The 21,157-nt window shown below is 37.4% G+C and overlaps 1 protein-coding gene across 3 annotated transcripts; it reads left to right on the top strand.

Annotated features, from left to right (window-relative positions):
• The first annotated feature begins 393 nt into the window (after positions 1-393).
• LOC145775540 (vitrin-like) lies at positions 394-19,623 on the top strand. Of its 3 annotated transcripts, none has more exons than XM_082586839.1 (7): positions 394-474; positions 6,365-6,534; positions 7,211-7,349; positions 8,409-8,636; positions 11,209-11,292; positions 13,991-14,084; positions 14,224-17,320. In XM_082586839.1, the coding sequence occupies exons 3-7, from the start codon at positions 7,229-7,231 to the stop codon at positions 14,459-14,461; spliced, it is 765 nt and encodes a 254-aa protein (XP_082442965.1). In that variant the 5' UTR covers positions 394-474; positions 6,365-6,534; positions 7,211-7,228; the 3' UTR covers positions 14,462-17,320. The 3 variants fall into 3 exon arrangements, with proteins under 3 accessions (XP_082442965.1, XP_082442964.1, XP_082442963.1); XM_082586838.1 differs by lacking the exons at positions 394-474; positions 14,224-17,320 and adding exons at positions 5,769-5,873; positions 19,238-19,623; XM_082586837.1 differs by lacking the exon at positions 394-474 and adding an exon at positions 5,769-5,873.
• Positions 19,624-21,157: the final 1,534 nt, after the last annotated feature.

Raw genomic sequence — 21,157 nt, 5'->3', positions numbered from 1 at the left:
CGCTGAATGGAGAGCAGTCCTGAAATGCGTTGCTCAAGCGCACACCCCGAGAGTCGAACCAGCGCCGTGTGATCTTGAGCCCGGCGCGTAACCACTGAGCTATCGGGGCGTTTGTGCAAGTTACGTCAGTGTTGAGTTGCATGGATGCAAATTACACAACTTTGCAAATTAAATTTCAAAAATAGCTTATAATTTTACTTTTATCATAAAAATAAATATAATTCGAGCTTTCTAATCCCATCAACTTTCTCGGTTATCGTAATTTAGTTGACACCCTTTCTATGTTTGGGAAGCAAATTCAACCATACTAGTCACGCTTCACTTAGCCCGCCGCACGAAATCCGAATCGTCAAGACGCCAAGGTTAAAACCTGGTTGTTATGATTGGTTGAGCTGGAGCAGTGTTGGAGGTCAGTGATCAGTCTAGATTTAAACTGTTTGCAATAACACACACTTTGGATTTGAACCACATATGGTACGTGATACATCATTGCAAGCTTGTTTGTTTTTTCAGAATGGTGTTGAAACAGCTGTCATCAGCATAAGCCTTTTTACAGTTGCTCAGGAGTTGAAGGTGTCATGTTTATAATAAGCATACAGTAGAAAATCAAATTAACTAAGATTAGTAGCCCATTTGTTTGCATCAGTGAGTCTTGTTGGGTTAAAAAATGTTTCTTATATACCTTCGGATTCATGTGATACAGTTTCTCGAAATGACAGTTACAGTTCAGTTTAATTGTTCTATTGGGGAGAAAAAAACAGTGCGGTAGCCTATAAACACAAATAAAAAATTGTTTGCACAACATGGATAGCAGTAAAAGGTTACCAAAGTCAGCTTCTCAATAAAAGTTAAACCAATTAATCTAATCTGTGCACTAATAAGTTGCTTTTAGTGGGTGCAACCTAGTTCGTACCCTAAAAAGATCAAGAGAAAAAAATTAAAAAAAGCTAAAGTCGCTGATCGCAGTTTGCGCAAACATTTTAAAATTTTCCCCCTGAAAAGATCAGGAGAAAAAATAGCACAAAGCCGAAGTCGTTGATTGGAGTTTCCGTTTTTTCGCAAACATTTTAAAATTTCCGGTAATGATCCTAAGAGTTTGCCGGGTGCAACCTACGGTAGTTCGTACCTTGAACCATTCGTACAGTCAGTTCGTACCCTGAAAAGATCGAGAGAAAAAATTAAAAAAAGCCGAAGTTGCTGATCGGAGTTTAATAGCACAAAGCCGAAGTCGCTGATCAGAGTTTCCCCAAACAATTTGACAAACTTGAGGGTTAGGGTTAGCGGAAACTGCGGAAAAATGTTTGCGGAAACAGCGAGGGTTAGGGTTAGAGCATAGATTACTCTATGGTTAGAGTTAGGGTAAGTGGAAACTGCGATCAGCGAGGGTTAGGGTTAGAGCATAGATTACCGTACTCTATGGTTAGAGTTAGAGCTCGACCGATATCACTTTTTCAGGCCGATACCGATATTTATGAAATTTTTAGGCCGATACCGATATATATCGGCCGATATATATCAACTACGAAAAATTTGTTACCAACAAGGTTATTAAGCATTAAGCAACAAACCAGTCCAAGAAAGTTTATGCATTGGTTGCATAGGCGCCGAGTTTTCAAAATAGCTGGGCGGGCGAACACATATTGTCACGTCACGTTGCTGCCTGTGCTTCCGTACAAACACTAGCCAGAGAATCGTCTTTTATTTTTTCTTTGCTTCTAAGTGCTTCTGTGCCAAACACTAGACAGAGAATCGTCTTTTATTTTTTATGCTGCCTGTGCTTCCGTACAAACACTAGCCAGAGAATCGTCTTTTATTTTTTATGGTCACAGCGGTAAACCATAATCTCTTCTTGGGAAAATTTTAACATAAAGTTCCCTAATCCGTTCGTCTGTATATAATGACCGAAGAAACACACACTTGAACTTCTTTTCAAACAGTGTATTCCTGTAAAATTAGCCCGAGGCTACCGAAAACGAGGGGGTGCAACGCCTACACCACTTAAACTGTCACTACACAACAGATTACTTGGATAAAAGACGGAACCTTTGTCCAGCTAGCAAGCACTAAGCCAACAGTTAAATGTGCGGCCAACTTTCAAACAATCATTTTACGAATGACCAGAATAGATATCAATATCTCAAATTCACGTAGAAAGTAACTGTGACGCAATAAATGAAAGACAATTATGAAGTCATTCCAACAGGTGTTTAAGCTGATGTAATATTTCCTGTTTAAACAGGTCCAAACAGGTCTTATGAACGATGGTGCAATTTTGGCACATGCTTTAGGAATTTCCATGACGTAATATTCAGTAGACTTGAACGGTTTTTATATGACGTTTGATTTGGTGAAAATTGTCGGGAACACACGTCGTGATCACCAATAATAATGTAGAACTCTACTGTTGTTTTCCTGCCACCAAGGTCCAAGATCTAGGCTTCCTAGTTCCTACTACTATAAATTGCAAATATCTAGCGATAAACTGCGCTATTGAACCGAGCTTACATTGAATCTTCAATAGAACAGTTAACGAAGGAGCTGAATTGCAACTACGTTATGACAACCAACGGTTTCATCCGGCCAAACCAACACGTGTGCACTGTTCAGTAGTGCACAGTTTAATATCAGTGACGTAACAGACGCAACTGTGATGGTTGAGACGACAAAATAGAGCATTTTAGCAGTAGAGTTAATTGATGACATCGTTTGAGAGAAAATTACTCCTTTGAAGAACAATGCTACAGTTTTTACACCGATTTAACATCTGGCGATGTTAAAACGATGTAACAGCAGTGGAAATTGCTGTCAGACTTTTGCTGTGAATGAAGTTCCTCACAGGTTTGCGCAATTTACTTGATTTATAGCACTGGGCTTACGAGTGGCAGATTGGAGACAAACGGCGCGGCTGGACACTTTTGCTCGTTTAACGGCGAATCAACGTTGTTTAACGTTGCATGAATGTAACATGGCAATAATTGACGAAAACTAATCGCTTAATTAGTAGGTCTAGTAGGGCCTATCATATGGCGACAAAATCTTGCGAATAAGGTAAGTAGGCTAGTATTAGAAGGTGGCAGATGGTTACAGAAATTTTTGGACTTAAAATTGAATTAAATTTTTTTTGTAATTCCTGAAATGTCCGGCGGGCGCGGCCCACCCGCCCGGGACTCGGCGCAGGTGGTTGCTTGCTTAATTACGCCGCATAACTTCCACCGAAAGAGGTCGTGTGGCGTCACAATGCTCTGGGCACGAATCGGAAAACTTCTACAATGACGCTATTTTCTTCTGTGCAAAGTTTCACTAGGCTTTTTTCTTTGGATTTATTTTTGCAACTTCTACAATGACGCTACTATTTTCTTCTGTGCAAAGTTTCACTAGGATTTTTTCTTTGGGTTTATTTTTGCATGTCATGTGAACGAAAGTTAATTTTCCCTGGACCTTTTCTTTCTTACTGTAATACCAAAACTTGACAAATTTTGCTGCATCTTGCTGCGATAGCCTACTCGTATGATCTAATTTTGTAACGAATCTTGCCTTATCAATATCACTTGGAGATCAAAGCCAGGCATTGTGACGTAAGACTTGAAATAAGCTGTGCGTGTTAGTGTAGAAGTACACCCGCACTCCCATCGATTCTTAGCGAAAAATTCACCTTTGTTACACTGATTCAATGTCATCAATCGTTGAAGCAACATAAAACTCGAAATTTTTCCTGCTTGAATGGAAGCTAAGGGATACAGTATTAACATTTTCTAGATGCGCGCACTAGAATGGGCGGGAAATTATATTCTCACAGCAATTGTTTGAGCAACTTGTGTTTCTTCTAAAGGCATGTATGGCTGGTTTTGAGTGTGCTTTTGCTGGCCGATGTTTATCGGCAAAAAATAGCCGATACGATATATCGGCTACACCTGATATCGGCCGATACATATCGGCTGACCGATATATCGGTCGAGCTCTAGTTAGAGTTAGGGAAAAGGTTAGCGGAAACTGCGGAAAAAGGTTTGCGGAAACTGCGATCAGCGAGGGTTAGAGCATAGATTACTCTATGGTTAGAATTAGGGTTTGGGTTAGCAGAAACTGCAGAAAAATATTTGCGGAAACTGCGATCAGCGAGGGTTAGGGTTAGAACATAGATTACTCTATGGTTAGGGTTAGCGGAAACTGGGGAAAAATGTTTGCGGAAACTGCGATCAGCGGACTTCGGCTTTGAGCTATTTTTTCTCTCAATCTTTTCAGGGGGAAAATTTTAAAATGATTGCGGAAACTGCGATCAGCGACTTCGGCTTTTTTAAAAAAATTTTCTCTTGATCTTTTTAAGGTACGAACTGTTCATGGTACAAACTAGGTTGCATCCGAGTTTGCCGAAGTCGCTGAATGCAGTTTCAGCAAACATTTTTAAAGGGTTAGGGTTAGAAAAAGATCGAGAGGAAAAAATTAAAAATAGCCGAAGTCGCTGATCGGAGTTTCCACAAACAAACAAACTGAAAAGATCGAGAGAAAAAAATAGAACAAAGTTGCTGATCGCAGTTTCCGTTTTTCTGCAGTTTCCGCAAACATTTTAAAATTTCCGGTAATGATCCTAAGAGTTTTTGTTTGCGGAAACTGCGATCAGCAACTTCGGCTTTTTTTAATTATTTCTCTCAATCTTTTCAGGGTACAAACTGAAGGTACGAACTGTTCAGGGTACGCACTAGGTTGCATCCGCTTTTAGTGACTTTATGTTATTTAGGCTAGTTGATGAATAAAAGCAGTAGAGCCAATCCTGCTTGCTTGTTGGCATGTGTTATTCAATTTTATGCTGGGCTTAAATAGACTAGTTTAGCTGCATAAGCTCACCAATAGTAGTCTCTAAGGCTATGGCTACCTTACATCACTCAAGCATGGCGTCATATGCTCAAGTTTATCTTTTTAAAAAATATAAGGTCGCATATGAACATTGAACACATGAACTTGGCAACAATAAAAAGAAAAAATGGAAATACCAAAACGCTACAAATTCATATTGATAAAATTTTTTATCAAAGATCAGTAGGCTATCTTTAATTTGTACAGCTACCAAATCTACTCCCCAGCAATGAAATTGTAGTGCATATGATCAGTCATTTCCCCAAACCAGGCTAGTAAGTATCTACGAGGCTATACTTCGAAAAAATTTAAACTCAAGCAAACCATTGTGTAATGTGTAGGCTATTAAGGATGCCACCGATGTCGTCCCATGCCGATGTCATCTCACGTTGATGTCGTCCCTTGAAAGCAGTGTTGTCAGATGTTCAACTTGTTTGTCCATTTAAATGTAGGTAAAAATTAGGGTTGTTTGAAATAAACTTTTTCAAGTCGAAACAAAATTTTTGCCACCTTTTCCTTTTTTTAGCAAACACTTAAAAAAACAATTAGCCTAGAAATTAATTTTTATTTTTAAAATGTGAAGTAAAATGTGAATGCATATGAAGATTATTCTGACGGCGTAAATGATTCCGCATCCCGATGTATGAATGGACGACATCGGGGGTACAACATCGGCATGGGACGACATCGTCGCCACCTGTGTGTATTAAAGGTTGGGTGGATGGGTGGTATTACAAAGCTATTTAACGGAGGTTTTGTTTGCGGTTGAGGAGACGGCAATAGGAAAATAAACTTTATGCTTGAGTGACTAGAGGACCTTAGCCTCAAAAGCTATGTCTACCATATTTTATCACATTTGCTCGAAGTGACCAATTGCACATCAAATAACTACAGATAAAAATTGATTTTTTGTTAGGTTCGTACTGTACATTTGTTAGGTCATACAATGCAGTTGTTAGCCTTTGTTCATTTATTCATCGCATTGGATTACTGTAGAAGGGCATATGCCGAAGATTTTAATATTTGTATGTATTTGTAAATTGCTTCATAGTGTAGCCTATGGTATTGCAGTGTAAATAGGTATCCTCTATTTGCTTGCGGTTTTCTTTAATGAAAATTGTTTTGCTGCAAGCAATACTTTTTTATTTAATTATTTCTTGACACCTGAAATGTTTAATATTTACATCTGCCAGGTTCCAACATACATCAAGTTTATTGATAAACATGGATTGACTACCTTACAAATTTATTACTTTCCTAATGAAATAGGCTATAATTTGTCTTCCCAGTGTTGAGAATTAGGTCAGATTGTTTATTGCTATACAGTAGTTACAAATGTCTGGAGCGCTAATTGTAAATATTAGACATGATAATTATAATGTGTTTTGTACCAATTGGTTGTGAATTGTTTTCTTACAAACAAGTAAGAAGAAAAATTTTTGGATCTATGTAGATGTTTATAACTTTTCATAGACCAAGCTTCAATACAATATATATTTTTTCACTTCTTTTGCAGTTTCCATCACATGCACTGACAAATTTAATAAAATACGACAGAAAACTTCAGAAAACACATTTACCGTACAGTGCCCCTCGTGTAGATTGAGCATCTGTTATTTATTTGGCACAGGATTTTACTCCCCAACGAGTGGGATATGTTGTGCTGGTGTACATGATGGAAAAATTGTAAGTCTACTTATTGCTTAATATTTTTTGACTTTTACATTTTACTTTTAACAACAAGAGCAAAATGACAAAAAAGTTTTTTAATAAATATCAATGAAGAGAACAAGAAAGTTTCTTATCGATACGTTTTGTATCTATTTTAATCTTGTAATGAAATGTTATTTGAAAGTTTATTTTTAAAAGTTCTATTAACTGGTAGTGTGTGCAACAATCTTCTTAAAGTGTGATTACTGAAGACATTACTAGAATGCTACAAATTTTTAGTTTTGTTGGTGTGCTTAGCACACTCTTTCTGAAGAATTTACATGATTTCTTATTGGCTCCATAAAACTTTACAATGAAATAAAGAAGCAAGCCACGTAAAGTTCCATAAAAGTGTTAGTAAACACATTGACGATGGTTTTTAGAATGTCCATTAGCACTTAATTCATAAATGCAATATGACCAGGCTACACCTAAACAACTTTTTTGAGGCATTGTTGTTACATTTCACAAGTGTTATTAATGGCTGTTAAAAAACAATGGTTATCCATTCATGTTGATGTCTTTTAAAAAGATGATAATTATAATGTGTTTTTTAAAAAGAATGCACAAAAAAACACAAATCATTTATCCAAAGTCACCCCTTTTTGTTTTGCATGAGGATAACTGACATTGAAAACTTCATTAATTTTAGAGCAACCATGGTGGTACCATGGTAGTGAACATTTACAACAAAAGAAGAGGGAACTTTAGGGGGTCAACACAACATGGTGTGATGTCACAAGATCAATTTCATGAGCGAGGAGCTTATTTCACATTAACATTTACACCAGGTGTGTATTTGAAATTTGTTTTTTCAGATTGCATATATATATACATGTTTAAAGTGACAGAATGGCCCGCTTCGGTGAGTTCGATCCCTTAATGGGGAATTTTTTCAATTTTTTTTTTAAATTATTGGGTGCCGTAGCCTAATTATCATTGCCGTTTTAGGGTTAGGGGTTAGAGGTTAGGAACTCACCGAATCGGACTCACCGAATAGTAGCAGACCCTAAAGTGAAGCCATGCTTGTGCTTGCTGCTTTGCAGAGTGTGTTCTGAAGCTGCTTTCATAGTTTAAAAGTGTAAAAGTGTTTCACTTTCAATGTTTTATATAATAATTAATAACATTCTTAATGAGACTAAAATTTTTTTATGAGATCAAAAACACTAATAATACTGCATTACATTTCAAAATGGAGAGCTAAAGTTAGTCAGTGTTTATTATAAATTACACTTTTACATTGAAGATGCCACCTGTTGGCCACTTTACTTTAAGTTTGCTTGGATATTTTGTCTAATGTCTGGTGTAAAATTTTGGAGGTTTGAGAGCACTCCTAAAACTGCTTGTGGTTGTGTAATGATAGACCACATCTAATAGACCACAGTTAATTCAAATTAAAAAACTGCAATTTAAGTAGATTTTCATTCTTGGTGAGAAATATCCTAAAACATGACTAACTTTGCATTGGTTACAAACCACAAGTCTAAAAATCGCACCAACGTGGTAGACATCAGAACATAGTCAAGATTTGAATTTGCTTTTATTTTTTGAAGGTTGCTAGTTTTTTCTGTCTTACTATTAATTCATTGTTAAGATGCGTGTATATATCTTAGCAAAGTGTTTGATACAAACAAGTTTGGATTAAAACCTGGCTTCAGATATATATACAATAATCGAAACAGATTGCGTCTAAGTTAAGTTAATCAACAAATAGCATATATTATATATCATATATATGTATTTTATTCTACCTAATAAGCATTTAAAAGATGACGCAAAAGTTTAAAGCTTCCGTTTTTAATGCATTTCATTTTCAGAAGCATATTTCATATTCATGTATTTCTTCACAGGAGCAACAGCAGAGATGGCCACAGCACCTGTGCTTACAGAAAAGACAACAGTAACTGTTGACTCACATGGCAAAGGAACTAGTGAAGGCGCACCACCTACAGAAACAATAACAAACCTGAGCAGCTTGGCTTCATTCATCGGCAATACGAACAACACGTCGCTTCCTTCAAAAGCTGCTCACTTGTCAAATGAATTTGAAGAACCCGACAACGGATTTCTCACAACCAGTACGTCATTGTTTTTGTTTCGTGTCCTATAGGTGTAAAGGAAACGCAGGGTTAATCGGTTTAAACCGGGGCGGTTTAAACCGAGCCGTTTTGACCACCTATTACTGGTTAAAACCCCTTTAGTGTATGAATCAAGTTGCTTTTAAATTGAATTAAAAATATTACCCTCCATGTTATTAGTAATAATGTTCAACTATATTTTGTTTTGATCAACAATAACCTAAATGCTGGATTTGGAACAAAAAATATTCAATTTTTCTGTTTATTTTTGATATTTCAATCAGTTGGTTATTTTAATTATTGAGAAAATTCAAATTCTAAAAATAAGTTTCTGATGAACCAAAAAATGCTTTGTAGAACGATGAACCATTTGCACAGCCAACTGAAGCACAAGAATTTATTCCAACAATTTTTTTTTTTATGAAAAGCATTTGCCATCAATATTACCATGACTTTTGCCCTCCCGTTGCGTAGCACATAAGACGTAGCATGACATGTAATTAAGGTAGTAATCTTAACGCTGTTTGATGTCTTGTTTTTGGCGGCGCTGAAACAAGAGAAAAATCCAAGATAAATATAATCTTTTGTACGAATTTTACAGGCAGCCATCTGTGGCTGCCTGACAGGTCGGTATTGGCGGCCATTAATAAAAGTTCAGGCGGCCATGGCCGCCAGCTATTTCGAGGCCTGCATATCAAAATGGTCACAACTCACAACTGCTTTTATATTTCCTAAATAGCCCATAGCCCAGGTAGCCGACCATTCACTACATAAAAATATTTTTCTGGGTTTTGACCGGTTTAAACCTAGTTTTTACCGGTTAAAACCAGGTTTAAACCGCTTAGTGGTCAAAACCAGTTTTGACCACTTAGAGATCAACCCTGAGGAAACGGCACAAAGTGGTTCGTGTCTTAACTCAAAACTAAATGAGCGATAAGCTGCTTTTGTTGGTGTCAATATATATCTGATTTATAAACTTTTTGTCTTATAGTGTCTCGAAAGGTGTTTAACTGTTTATCACATTCATATGTTTTACCCTTCAGCTGATATTAACTTTAGCTTCCGATTAATTGTGGATGTCCAATGTTGTGTAGTCTGTTGTACGAAACGTGTTGAAAAAGTTTCCATCATCTACTTACTATAACTTACAAGAGGTACACCTCACAAGAGTCATAAACTTTTGTTTAGCAACTCTTACTACTGGTAAATCATGAAAGCGAAATAAGTGGGTAGAATTTATAGAGTTTCTCGGAAGCCAAGCTTATTACCACGACACCAGGCAATACCATGACAATTGAACCTTGTGACTGGTGTGAGGTGGTAAAATTACCTTGTAACAACGTCTGACAAGGTTGTTAAAATACGATTTACCACAGGATCCAGCAATTTTCGTCCTTTTTCCAGAGCCTGCCGTATCTTTGCAACGATAAATGTTTTTCTTGTAAAACAAGGAGTAATTTCGTCAAGCGCAATCGCAAACAAAAGTGATTTGAAAGCCTATATTTAGTGTACTTTTTTATACGTTGGTTAAATCTAGCTTTGTTGCCGTGATGATTTTCTGTATTTTTCACTTGAAATGAAGTTTTTGAAACTACTCTCAGCGCAAAGAAATCGTATTATAAAAACGCGAATTATAAATTTAAAAATACAGTTTCCCTCAAAAACTTGTTAACTTGTGGCAAGAAGAGTTTTGTATTGTTCTGGAAAAGGAAGGTCTGCCCAATGCATCAAAACTTCTTCTATTTTACATCGATTTGATGTTTGCAGACTTCGAATCAGTATAAAATTGGCGGACTTTGCCAGAAGCTGGGACACGTGGACGACTGCGCTCTCTTGTGACAAAAGCCCAGACGCCCAAGACAGCAATCAACCGTTTTTCACATTGATTCAACGTCTGCAGACGTTGAAATCAATGTGAAATAGATTGTGTCTATTGTGAAATTGATTGATTGTGTGTGAAATTAATTGAATTTGATTGCGTCAGGAGCGGCGTTACTCTTGAGCGATCTCATCAAAAACATCGCATCCATGTTTAATCGTGCGTTTGCTGTAGTAGTAGTTAATCATTGAACAAATCTCAAATATGCTTCTCAGTAGGCTAGTCCCCATTCCTCTATCTACAGCATACGTTGTTAAACATCATTTTAATGAGTCCCTTATTTCCACCGGAAAAGAAAAACGTGACTAAACAGTGAGAACTCAAATAGGCGGGATATGCTCCGTGCTTTTGTTAGGAAATAAATTATTTCTCATAGTGTGTATGGCATGTTTAAACAGGCGTACCAATTCTCTCCAGGTGTTTGAACTGTCGCGAAGATTCTACAAGTGTTTGGTTGCAACTTGGCAAGTAATAAACACGACCAAGTTGTAAATTACCTAATGAAACTACCAAATAAGCCATCTACCCGTACTCCCGGAGCCAGCTATCCCCCACTTGGTTCTCGCTTGCAACAACTTGTCGCTGATCCTTCGAAGAACCTGTTATGTGCAGCATTTTATTAAAACTTTCAGCAAGTTTAACTTGACTGATAACTCTTTCTAACGTATATAATTTATCGTCACATTACAACAGAATCGGATTCACAGTCAATCTTGACGCCGGCCAACTTCCACGAGGACACAGTCTTCCCCAATGAAAGCATATCATCTTCAAAAGGTATTGTGCATCCTAGTTTTGCATAGGAAGACTTTACCAGAGTTACTGTATCTTTCAAGGCCAAGCCATCAAAAGTTACCTTGCTTTACTTCACTGAGCATTGAAACATTGTAAACAAGGCTGCTTTTGCGAGCTGGTAAAGTGACCGTGGGAAAGACCCCAAATGCTGCTGGGATGCCTGTGGGACAGTTTTTTTTCACTCAACCAGACTTGTTTTGCAACTGCGTAAAAATGGAAAGTTGCATTTTTTAGCTACTGTTTAGAATTTTGCTTATGGCTTTGATTTTTAAAAACTGTTTTTCGCTCAGCTTATTTATCTTGGCTACCTGTAAATTAAAAACGGGTTTCACTCAAACAAAACAAATCAGATAGGGTTTAATAAACATTCCGGTTACTTTACCATGCTTTTACTGTAACTATCATACGATTTTGCGCTATCAAATCGAGCTAGTATTTTTTGTTGAAATAAAAATTATCATAAGCTTGGAAGCCACAATAAACAGTATCGCTTTCAAATTGACTGCGTGACCACCAGAAGTCCAATTTGGAAGGCGTTAAAAATAATTAAGCGGTTTATTTCTTTTGGAAAATGGTCTCTGTTACATGCCTTTCTAGACCAGCTCGCCTCTTACGTGATGCAGATTGTGCAAGCGAATATTCGACGTGTTCAGGCTCATGCTCGCTTGGTGAAGATCTAGATTAAGTGGACGGAAGGCATAAAGGCCAATTTTGATCACCAACTACAGGCATGTCATCTTCCAATACTTTGCCAAAGACACAGCCTCGTGTTCTGGCTAGGTGTCGAACCGGTGTCTTTCCAATTTCATGGCAGAACTTGTCAAGCATTTTATGTGGTTGCTATCAACATGGAAATTTGGATTTTCTGTGATTGTTTTCCTTTTTGTACTTCCATACAAGTGTAAAGGTTGCTCAGGGTTGAGAAAAACCCGTTTTTTAAAAAAAAAAAGCCCAATCTGTATGGGTTTTTTTTGGGTTTTATTTAAAAAAGATGCAAAAAAGGTAGATTCATGCTTATTTCACCTCAAATACTACTTTTTACCAATGAAGTGCCTCTCACTCATAGTACATGCTGGCATAACTCAATAAAATAATGCACTAGGGCTGTTTAAGTATGAGGCCTTCTTGCATAAATGAGTTTTAGTGTAGTACAAAGTGGCATTACTTGATTTTTGTGTACAGAAATATCCACTGTGTTTTCAATTTATCCTTGAAAATTTACTTCACAATCACATCCTTAAGTCCTAATTTGAAGTTTGTTTTAAGTAGCCTACCGTACCTTGTAGTACTTTGGTTCATTTTTTCAATTTTCTGATAAAAGTTGGACAAATATGATACTCTGGGTTTTTTTATGGGTTTTTTTAAGTGGGTTTTTTCAAAAAAAACCACCCGGTTTTTTTTTGGGTTGGGTAAAATACCGACAACCCTGAGGTTGCTTTACTAAACCCGCTTTTCGCCAATTCACGCCCATACAATGTCAATGATTGTATATTAAGCACTTAAGCAGGCCAGAGTTCTGTGAAGAACCGAACAAATAAGCAGGCAGAACACGTCTTCAATATGCCCATCAACAAATAAGCAGGCAGAACACGACTTCAATATGCCCATCAACAAATAAGCAGGCAGAATACGTCTTCAATATGCCCATCAATTTATCAGTTTTGCAAAGTGTCCGTTTCAACGATTGCCTCTTGCAATTATTTTGCAGCTTCCCAGTCTGTCTTGGTTGTTCACTAACAGAGTTGTTACACACTAATTTTACAATCGCTTCAAAGAAGCTGAAGGTCAGCTAGTTTAAAAAACACAAATGATCGATTGCCACAGCATTTATTTTCCAACCAAAAGAATCTCTTCCCATACAGCAAATCAACCGTTTTTACCATTGATTCAACGTCTGCAGACGTTGGATCAATGATGTAAAAATTATTAATTTGCTGTCTGGGCTTTGATGCTTTTATGCTGTTTCGCATGAGCTTTGAACAGCTTTCTCAAATCCGGTATTCTAAGTTTCAAATTGTAGTTGAAATCCTGCTGCGAATGGACTTCTGTAATGGCTACTTTTAACGAAGAATCGTTCTTTGCATAAGGGATGTAACTACACCTTTCCTTTCCACGATGATTCAACACGTTGACAGTGAATCAACGTGAAATGGACAGATTTTGCTAACCGGGCAGAAGTTAAACCATCGTTTCGTGATCTTGCTTGTGACCATTGTGCTACCTGTGCACAGTTTTGTATTGCTGTTTGAAACGTCTGTTATGTAACAAATGCGGAAAGACAGTGTGAATGTGAAAAAACGTAACTTCTCAAACAGCGGACTTTTTTAGCATAACTCAGGACGTCCAAGACTAACTTGTACAAGCCATCGGAAAGAATTTCCCGTTGTGTCCGGGCCTTTGCCAAGTTTACAATTTCTGATGTTTGGTTTGTAATTGTATTCAAGAAGAAATTATGAACTGGGCAATGAACCCGACATTATGGAGAATTCCTTCCGATGCTATCTTCCAGCTTACTGCTGGATAAAGATTGATTGAAGAATTGAACAGGCTTTTGTAGTTTTTCAGGGATTGAGTTACGACTTGTGGGGATATTTTTCCTTGTCACAAAGTAGCCTCAAAGCTTTCTTCATTGAATTTCTATGTAAATTATTATTCACTTTGAATGTTGTTTTTGTTGCAGCAATAACGATTACAGCCGGCACGGTGGCTGGTGTCGTGGTCCTGGTTCTGGTTGGTGTAGCTCTTAAATATTTCAACATTTTCTCACAAATCTGGTAAGTTTCACTCTGGTGTAACAAGCATGGCAAGTTACTAACAACAAAACGTCAAATATCGCTGTTTCGAGTTATTTGACACTTATTATTTGATAGCCAATTCACCACAGCACATAACGTACCAAAATTTTCTTATCAGTGGTGAAGGAGTTGTTTGTGGTAGAAGAGCACGAACGAATGATTGCGTGTGCTATCTCAAAATGGATTCATCAACCCAAAGCTTGCTTGTTGATCCAGACACTTGTCAAAGACCTTGCGAGATTCGAGAAATAATTGAACAAGCGGAAGAACTGGATGTAACCTGTCCTAACCGGTTTGACTCAGACTGCACTGAATCATGCACTGAGAAATGCAATTCAACAAAATTTGCCTTTTGATTCATGTTTTTTCGTTATTTATTTTTCTAAAGCGTTTTTGTTATTGCTAGTCTGAAAAGCCGTACATAAGTTCACGTTTACATGTCCAAGCTATCCTGCTCAAAATACAGTATTTTTGACGCTGATATAATGCAAAAATTACTTGTAATTAACGCTGCAGCGATGTATTTTCATTTATGCCTGCTCGACTGTTCGAACTTGTTCAGTGGAGTGAAAAAATGCATTTCATGCCATTTGTAAACGTGGTTTACCATGTGTGTGTGTTTTCAAGACATTAATTGCTTGTGAAGCAAAGTCTACTTTTTCACATTCATTCAATGCTGAAAGGTCTTCGTAGAAATTGAAGTTTTGCCAACCTCAAGTTAAGGTTTTCCACTTTGCAACACAAGTCTTGCTGCTTTGGTCTAATCACGTTAAAACAACATCGGGCTTCACGATGTTTGCTCAAACTTACTTTCGCACTCACCTACATAATCCACTTTTGCTCCAATCATTCACGTTTCCAGCGTGCAATGCATGCCAAGCATTCATTGACATGTCAGAAATAAGATGCTTTGTTGAGCTGATGTTTGACCTGAAACTTTCAGGTACTGAAGGTTTTGCATTTCAACCCATACACTTACCCAGACAACAATATCCATCATTTTTACATTGATTCAACGTCTGCTGTTAAATCAATGCAAAAATGATGGATTTTGTTGTCTGGGTAGTTTTTGGATCTGTCGCACGTGAACAAGAAACTGTGCTGCCAAGGTCATTTGTATCGTTTTTACAGTGCATCATTGTGAAATACATGTACCGTCCATGTTAGCGTTATTATATTTTTCTATAAAGTAGATCACTAGGTTAACAGTGGTCTGATTTAGCTTGAGCTTACAATAGTTCAAAGATTTGCGGTTTGCGTTGTCTGGTGTGTACTTCCAAAACTTTGACCTTTAAGAATGCAGACTTTGTGTTCATGTCTTGAAAGACAGCCATTGATTTAATAACTTCTTAGATAAGCATAGTAAATTTGAATTGATTGTGTTTTAACAAAACAACTCTATAACTTTTCTCTTTGGCACGTGTTTGATCATGTAGCCTACATTGTTATGCAATTTTAAATTTCTTTAAATTTTTACATCAGAAAGTGAAAGCTAGAATGTCCAAGCAAGGTCATTGTATGCTTTGTTACCGCTGATCACAAATAATGAAGTTGCCTTTTTTACAACATTGTTTCAACATCTAGCGACACCTTGAAACGTTGTAAAAACCGCACTTTTAGTTTCTTTGTGTTATCTTAACAATGTTATGCAATATTTTCAAGTAATTTTATTGTTTTAGGTGAGCGGCTTTCAAGTAGGAAAATCGCATGCAAATAATTCTAAAGCGCAAATTTTATCGTAATCGCATCGTTGTAATCTAATGAAGGTATTTTTACCAGAAGTGCTACCTCTTTCTCAAGGTGGCCAGTGTTGGGGTCATACCTCAACGTTCCATCCCGGCAAACAAAATTCGTTCTTTTTACATTGTTTTAACGTCGTCTGCAGACGTTGAATCAATGTAATGTCAATGTAAAAAAGAACGAAGTTTTGTTGCTGGGATATTGCATCATAAAGTTAGTCTAATTCAGAACTACTGCTTTAATAATACGTTAAACATAAAATGATCACTGAGCAATCCTAAATATTCGAAGGATTGTTTTATAAAAATTGATGTGCCTCCGCCCGTTTTAATGTTACCCTGGCTACGTCTGGTTGTGCATTGGACAAAGCAGGAACCCTCACACACGCAATGTGATTATAAACGTACTTAAATTTTGCGTGAGCATAAGTGTACTCAGCTCAGCTTTAAATGGCGAATAAACTTGTAGAGGTGTCTGACAAACGTTATTTGTTGTTTGTTTTTTTGTGCATGCATTACATATGTTTAAGATGTATTTGCAGAACAATCTCACCACTAATTTCAAAGTTCATTGTTCTGAATCAATTATATTTCCCAGATAACCACCAGTTAACTCGCCGGTTCCCAGCGCTCGTTTTGCAAAATGCTTTTGTGCTTTGTGTGTTTGCATCGATTTATTAGCAATGTTGAGCCAAGGCGTCGTTCGACATTTTGTTCTGTCAACCACCGTTCAGCAACGTTAGGGTGACGTCACATTATTACGCTTCATTGAGCTCGGAATGCAAATGACTTAGGCTGCAAAAAACAGTTGATTTGCTGTGTGGAATGCTGCCATCGAAACTCAAACTCATGTCCTTTGGATCAACGTTTTTTGACGTTTATATTCCCGTTTTAACCTTCATCATACAAAGCTGGGGATTTCATGCTTTTTTCGCATTGTTTTTGCCATGGTAAATTGTAGATACAAACTACTTAAAATCTTGTTTTTGAAAAGGGCCCTTACCTACATTGTTACTATTTTAACTTAAAGGAGTTATCGCGTGTAACGTGATGTATTAACAATCCTAAACCGATTCGGATTTGCATGTCAAAGTCAAGGGACGATTTGTTGCTATGTTTTTTCAGGATCGTAAAAATAACAGTAATGTCCCAGGAGGACCCTTATTTTGCGAAAGGTAAAACGTCATAACCCAGACCGCAAAATCCGTCATTTTTACATTGGTTCAACATGGTTCAACGTTTGCAGACGTTGAGGGTTGAGTCAATGCAAAAATAATGAATTTTGTCGTCTAGGAATGTACGGAATTTTGTCTATGACGTTATCATATGCAGACTGTTTTATTTTTCAAACAATTGTTGAGCAAAGTGACAAGTTACTCGATTTACTTTTTGTACCGTTGCTTTTTACCATTTGAATTGAGCGAAAATGCTTCTGTGAATAATGCAAGCGTAATTGCGTAAATAAATGCAAAATATATTTAACTTATCACGACGTGCTATAACAGAGGTAACCGACATAAAGTTGAAGATCACTTCTCAGACAACAAAATCTGAGTTGGTTTCAATGTCCATAAAAGTTCAACATCAGAAAAGGGGGCAATTTATGTTGAGTTTTCTAAACGTGGCCTTTTGTTCATCTGAAAACTATTTGTTCATTTATCGTTGGCAAATATTCGCCCAGGGGAACCACACCCTTTCTATGCATTGTATATTACTTGAAAGCTATTTATCTGACTGATCTTGTCCAGTTGTGGCCGTGAAACGTTAAATTTATGGCAAACTATGTAATGTGCAGGACAGCATATTGCTATAATCTGTACCCCGAGAGATCTGATATTTTCTCCATTCTCGTTTTTGACTGGCTTCGTCATAAAGGATTCTTTGTTTCAGAAGAATCAATTCTTGCTTTTATCGTTAGGTTTCATTATTTAAAAAAAATTTAAAAATTATTTTCAAGCGATTTTTTGTCTTTGTTTTTCCGCATATTTGCTTTCCGCAACTGGGCTTCTGCTTTTCTTCTTCTTTTACATATTTTCAATGTTTCCAAACGAAAAGATAATGTAGGAATTGAAACTTTTGTCAGAAGTTACCAAAAAGGCTTACATCGTTTCAACGTCGCTAAATTGCAGTTTTACGTCGAAACAATGTAAAACTGTACTTTGCAGCAAGGATAATTTTCCGAGGCAGGCGATTTGCTTTAGAATACAATGACATTCATTGTATGTTTAAAAAAGTTAAACAAACATTACGGAACGTTTAACGAATGTAATTTCACGTACACAATTTGACACAAATTCAACTACAATTTTCATCCCAAATTATTCACCCTGCACCACTTCCACTTGTATGCATTGACTGTCCAACTAGCAGAAGTCGTCTTTTTGAAGCTTTTTCAAACGTTAAAACGATGTAAAACTGGCATCTTGTACTAACTAGATACAAATCACTGCACTGTCTGTTACATTGATGCAAAGCTAAATTACGTTGACTCAACGTTAGAGCTGCTACAAGCCAAAACAAAATGACGTTTCATTTGGACACAACATTGATCTTCAGGTTTCGTGTCGTCATACGCTCGAAACGTGCACGAGAAACGCAGACTGCATCGTGAAGTAGCCTATCAAGTACGGGCTTTGACTTGCACGTGAAGAATTTTGTATCATTCCAAAAACAAAATTCGTACCGAATGCATGTTTTTATGTAGTGGTACTGCTTTGCAATGGTGGCAGTAGGTTTTGAATGTTGACTCAACATCAAAACGGTGTTAGACTGGGTTAAATCGCTTGTTAAACGTACAAATATGGTTTTATTTATCGCCGCTCTACAACTGCTAAGGTCTTTCAGTGACAGAGCTCATGTTTACTTTTATATCAGGTTTACGATGTCATCCCATTATTACCCGACTTATTCTCTTCTCGCTGCGTTATGCAAGAAAGAATACATTTGGTTCCGTTTAAAGTCTTTAGTTTGACCTGACTTGGAATCGCTTTCAGATCTAGAGCCGAAGGCGAAACCATTCGGTCACTGAGCTGGTTGTTTGACTTTCAAAATATGTAAGAATTACGTAGCTAGCTAGCTAAATTCGTCGATTTTACTTCGACTTAACGTCTGAAGTCGTAGAATAAATCTTTGCCAAACACAGTAGGTAGACCTTTGTTAAATTTAATACCAACTTTTGCAAATAGTTTTCAAGTGACTTTAGTAGCTTCTTTTGAATAACGTCGTGATCTGCACATTCTTTACAATGTCTCCGACTTCTTGCAGCGGTTATTACACTTCTTCATTTAAAATTTTAAACGATCGGCCTAGCAAGGTTTTTTTTTAAGCTACGTACATAAATCAAAATTAGGCCTAAGTGAAACTTATTAAGTGTCTGTTATAACGGTTTTACAGCAAACGAAAACAACAAGAAGATAACACATTGAGCATCGTAAGCTCTGACAAAAACTGTTAGAAGATGGGAATCTGAATATATCGTAATGTATATTTTCTTCACAACTACAGATTCTTTGTAGGCTACAAATGTTATTTATTTTTGCTTCACCGGAAAAGCCATTGTAAAGTAGGCTAACCTATGTTGTACAGATCTTTTCAAGCGACTTGTACTGTAGAGCGTCAATGTGTTCTCTAAACTTTATTGACTAGTGTTTAGTTAGAGAATTGCCGCTGAAGCAGACCTAATAAACGCTGCAAGTTGTGTTACGATGTGTGTTAATCCGGATATCTGTCACAATCAATTAGGCTACTTTGCCCTCTGGCGCTGATGTGGTCAAGGCATATCCATGATTGCTCTAATTTTCATTACAAGATAACCGCATGGTCTCAGTAGTGAGATTTATCCCGTTTCATAATGTTATGACATACAAGGAGAAGAACCTGGGCTCCCCACGTAGCCTGTGCCAACAAGATGATCTAATCTAGCGAAGGGCTCGCTTTACAGTAATTGATAAATTTAAGATCCGGTTAAATCTATTCGCCGTGCAGATTGCAAATCCCAGTGCTGTCTGGAGAGTTTGATATTTTGTTAAAAACACCAAAAGTTTTGCATTGCAGCCTACAGTTCGTTTGCAAGTGGTAACGCAACTAGATGTTTGTGATAAGCTTGGAGATGGCAGACATTGATAAAACGATCCCACTTGACATATTTTCTCATAAAAGCATCTGTGTTGATGCAGAATACAAGCTAAAATCCCAGATTTCACAGTTTGCTTGTGTGTGTTGGTTGTTGTCTGTCAATAGCGATACGGCCAGGCCCCTTGTATGCTAAATGAGTCTGCGATCTGCATCAGAAATTTTGCTAGTTATGGAGGCCGTATTAGATGCTGACTAATCTTTTACAGCAAGGTAACGCAAACAGTAGGATATAACTGCTAAAACTTCACGTTAGTTCTTCCAACCCGTGTAGTCAGAACACGCCAACAACTTGGTTTTGTTGTATGATTTCTATTTTAATGCATTTCCTTTCCTCAGGAGTGGATGACTTGGACCGAAAGTGGTAGCCTTAGTTTGCATTTAGTTTCGGATTCTGTTTTCACTACCTGTTCATTGAAGCTTTTCCTAATTCCGCATATTCACAATTACAAAGAATAATAAAGCACTTTCAAAGGAGGGGGAATTGCCTTGTCCTTGAAATTCGGCACAAAATTTGAAAATGATTATTATGTAATGAACTGATTATAACCAAAAGCTAAGCACGTAAACATGGCTGCGTTATTTTAACTTCTTGGTCTTGCAGGCTAAAAAAGACCTTAATATGCCACTGCATTGGGCTACAAGCATGGCTTACTATATTCCTATATTATATACTAGGCCTACCGTAGCCTATATTATAGTAAGCCATGGCTACAAGTGTTGGAATTCCTGACGCTTCAACTAAACAGTCCAGGAAATATATTCACAACTACGAAGTTTTCTTCATCGTAATTTAAGTAGGCTAAGTTATGAGCCCAGACGGGGACTCACAGATATTGAGGAAATTTTTATCCTTGGATTGAAAAAGCTTCTTTGAGAGCTTATGCTTTAATCCTGGTAGTGTCGCATACTTGTAGAGGCTTTCGACCACCGACGCAGGCCCGGTTATGCAGTTTGACAGAGTGAAATTTCCGATTGCTAAAGTGTTGTCTATGAAGTTTATTCACAAGGTACCGCTGAATGGAGAGCAGTCCTGAAATGCGTTGCTCAAGCCCACACCCGAGAGTCAAACCAGCGCAGCTTGAGTCGGGCGTTAAACCACTGAGCTAACGGGGCGGACAAATTATTCCTGCGGCGGCTCGCACTTTGGGCACCCCTGCTCTCGAAGCGTGCTTGAAACCT

The sequence above is a fragment of the Aplidium turbinatum genome, chromosome 8 (assembly GCF_918807975.1).
Source record: "Aplidium turbinatum chromosome 8, kaAplTurb1.1, whole genome shotgun sequence".
In the NCBI taxonomy this organism is placed as follows: Eukaryota; Metazoa; Chordata; class Ascidiacea; order Aplousobranchia; family Polyclinidae; genus Aplidium; species Aplidium turbinatum.
This window is presented reverse-complemented; position numbering and strand designations above follow the sequence as displayed.

What these genes read in the sequence shown, in the direction of transcription:
- LOC145775540 (XM_082586837.1), top strand. Translation starts at nt 5,795, where the DNA reads ATGCAGTTGTTAGCCTTTGTTCATTTATTCATCGCATTGGATTACTGT. An exon ending in TGCCGAAGATTTTAATATTT is followed by an intron (nt 5,874 to 6,364) that starts GTATGTATTTGT and finishes CTTCTTTTGCAG; the next exon opens with TTTCCATCACATGCACTGAC. An exon ending in GTGTACATGATGGAAAAATT is followed by an intron (nt 6,535 to 7,210) that starts GTAAGTCTACTT and finishes CATTAATTTTAG; the next exon opens with AGCAACCATGGTGGTACCAT.